At 35.9% G+C, this 2897-nt stretch overlaps 1 protein-coding gene across 1 annotated transcript; it reads left to right on the top strand.

Moving 5' to 3' along the window:
- The first annotated feature begins 2171 nt into the window (after positions 1–2171).
- On the top strand, positions 2172–2627 carry LOC127863649 (uncharacterized). The gene has a single exon (XM_052403273.1). The coding sequence runs from the start codon at positions 2172–2174 to the stop codon at positions 2625–2627; it is 456 nt and encodes a 151-aa protein (XP_052259233.1).
- Positions 2628–2897: the final 270 nt, after the last annotated feature.

Genomic DNA, 2897 nt, shown 5'->3' with positions numbered 1-2897 from the left:
GAAGCAGCCGCTTATCAAGGAGGAGCCATGTCCCAGCAACCCGTTTCCCTAGAGTAAAGCACTCCTCGGAGTTTTTTTAAGAACCACATATAGAGCGCGAAGCGCGACACGTATTACTTTCCAGGTGGTATGGGCCCTTTAGCATTATCCGACCATTACGTCCATAGTTTTCTTCCTTAGAATTTGAGAAATTTTGAAATACTTGTTCGAAGTCCAAAATTTTAATCCGAGTGTTCCCAAACTTTCACAGGTTTTTTTTATCAATGAGGACCCAACCCAAACTCTATACGAGCAATATCGGACCATAAGTCCAGAATTATGTCTCTTTGAATTTTAAAATAAAAGTAAAAAATGCTTGATTAGGTGATAATGTCAACATTTTTCCATCAGATTCTTTCAAAACTTACAGTGTATTCATATCAATGAGCATTTGTACTTCATTTAAAATAAGTCCAGATTTTTTTTCTATTAAAATTGACAAAAAAACAACAATTTCCACTTGTTTAAAAGATTTCACAAATTTCGTCAGAATCTTTCCAAACTTGTTAAGTGTTTTTATATCAGTATTACTCGAACCCTATTGAACATGATGAATATCGGAGCAATAAATCTATTATGATGTTTTACTGAATTTCAAAGTATTGTGAAATGTAGCTTCTTTATACAATTTACAGTTTTCATTCATTTTTTTTTCAAACTTTTACATTGTTTTCATATTAATACGAACTCAACCCCAATCGTAAATGAGCAACGTAAGAATAAGTTCAGAATCATCGCCCCTTGAAGTTGAGAAAAATATGAAATAACGCTTACAAGATGAAGCAGATTTTTTATAACCTACACAGTTCTGTTCCATTAATGAAAACTGCACACGGATACCAGTAAAAAAAGAAACCTATGTAAATAAAATGATCTATGAAATATTTGGGAGTTACAACACAAAATCATAGATAATGGTTATTTGGGAGTTATAACACAATATCATAAATAATGGTTATATGGGGGTTATAACACAAAATCATAGATAATGGTTATACCAGTATCTTTTTCTATTGTGTTTAAAATATATACAAATATAAATATAAATATAAATAAATATATAAATATTTACAGAAGAAAAAAAATCGTTCCATGTAACTTCATTGAGTGCCTTTTACACTGAAATTCACGATAATATATTGTACCATTTCTATCAAGTGTGCTTTAGTTTTGTCAATACGATGTACATGAAACCTCTATGTGAAAGATAAATTAACACATTTGTTAATAAAATAAACATGAATTTGTGTTAGCAAAATCATTTGCATACACGGTTCGCACGCCAATTATTTAGTGGATTATTTCTGTTATTAGAACAGAACAGAACAGAACAAAATAGTTTATTTCGACTTAAGCATATACAGCTCATCGTCATATACATACATAACCGGTTCCGGTTGTCATGGCGGAATAGTGTTTTGTATGTGTGGGCGTTTCTCACTGTTTATCGGTCGAAAAGTGATGTTGTTCTTATGAAAAATGAGCGCTTAATGAACTGGAAACAATACTTAAGTGCATTATGCAAGGAAAGTAAAGTGGAAACGGACTTTTATTTAAGGAATTAGAGCAGTAAGTGAAAATCCTATTACAGTATTGTTCAATGACTTTACACGCTCCACGATTTTCCACGATTGTCCACGATTATGCACAAATCTCAGGCTGATCACGAGAAATCGACTGTTCTTCCTCGGATTTTGTCTATATTTGACAATCACATATCCTTATATGGCTTGTGTTAGTATTGACAGATTATACTACTCATAAAACTAGCGTATGTCTGATACCAATACAACAACCCCTTCGACACCAACTGTCAACAGCACTAAAAAGAGGTTTCTGTCATCACCACAAGATATAGCTGATTTAAAAAAGGGTCGATTCTTGGACAGTATCATGGAAACTGCTGGCAACACTAGTGCTGTTAATAGCCTAGCACTTTCAGACTCTTACTTAGAGAAAATCGCACTAGTACTAAAGTCAGCTTTCCAGGATGATATGTAAGCCTTATCAAACCGGTCGTTGATGGCGTGGTTCAGGGTCTACAATCTAGACTAGATCTTTTGAGCCATGAAAATGCAACTCTTAAATTGGAAAAAGAAGATCTCCGATTACGCGTCAACTCGTTGGAGAACATGATACATGACGCGGAACAGTACAGCCGCAGGACTTACCGCTTACGACTTACTGGTATACCCGAGACAGAGGGCGAGAGTACAGATGACATCATTATCAAACTGTGTAAGCAGGTCAATGCTGACATAAAATTGTCAGATATTGACAGAAGTCATCGTGTTGGTAAACCCGGCCATTCCAAAAGCAGACCTATCATAGTCAAATGTGCTACCTATCGGTCACGTCAAACCCTTTACATAACTCGTGCGGCGCTAAAATCAACGGGCTTCTACGGTGTCTATCTAAACGAAGACTTAACCCGTAAAAGAAGCCAGATCATGTACACCGCCAATCATCTTGTAAAATACAAAAAGCTGGAGGGCTGCTGGACTGCAGACGGGATCATTATGGTCAAGGACCTCAATCACCGTACCCACAGGGTTGTTCGACATGATGAACTCAAAGTGTTCGAATAAGTCCCCTTTTCTACCCTGGACAGTATATCTGCCGTCATTACGTGTTTATTCAAGCATCACACTATCAGATAGACTTCATTCATTGTTATACAAGTATTTATACGGAACAGTTAGCAGTTGTTAACACCTAGCAAAAAGTTGATATCCAAATAGTTTTATTCGCGCATGACTGAATGTGATTATATGTGCGCAGCGGCGTGTAACTCTTACTTTCCATTTCTTTGCATACGTACTGAACTTACACAGTGACTTATCACATGTACATGTACC

Source organism: Dreissena polymorpha, unplaced genomic scaffold (genome assembly GCF_020536995.1).
Source record: "Dreissena polymorpha isolate Duluth1 unplaced genomic scaffold, UMN_Dpol_1.0 chrUn023, whole genome shotgun sequence".
NCBI lineage: Eukaryota > Metazoa > Mollusca > Bivalvia > Myida > Dreissenidae > Dreissena > Dreissena polymorpha.
The sequence above is the reverse complement of the archived record's forward strand: the minus strand, read 5'-3'. Positions and strand labels throughout refer to the sequence as shown.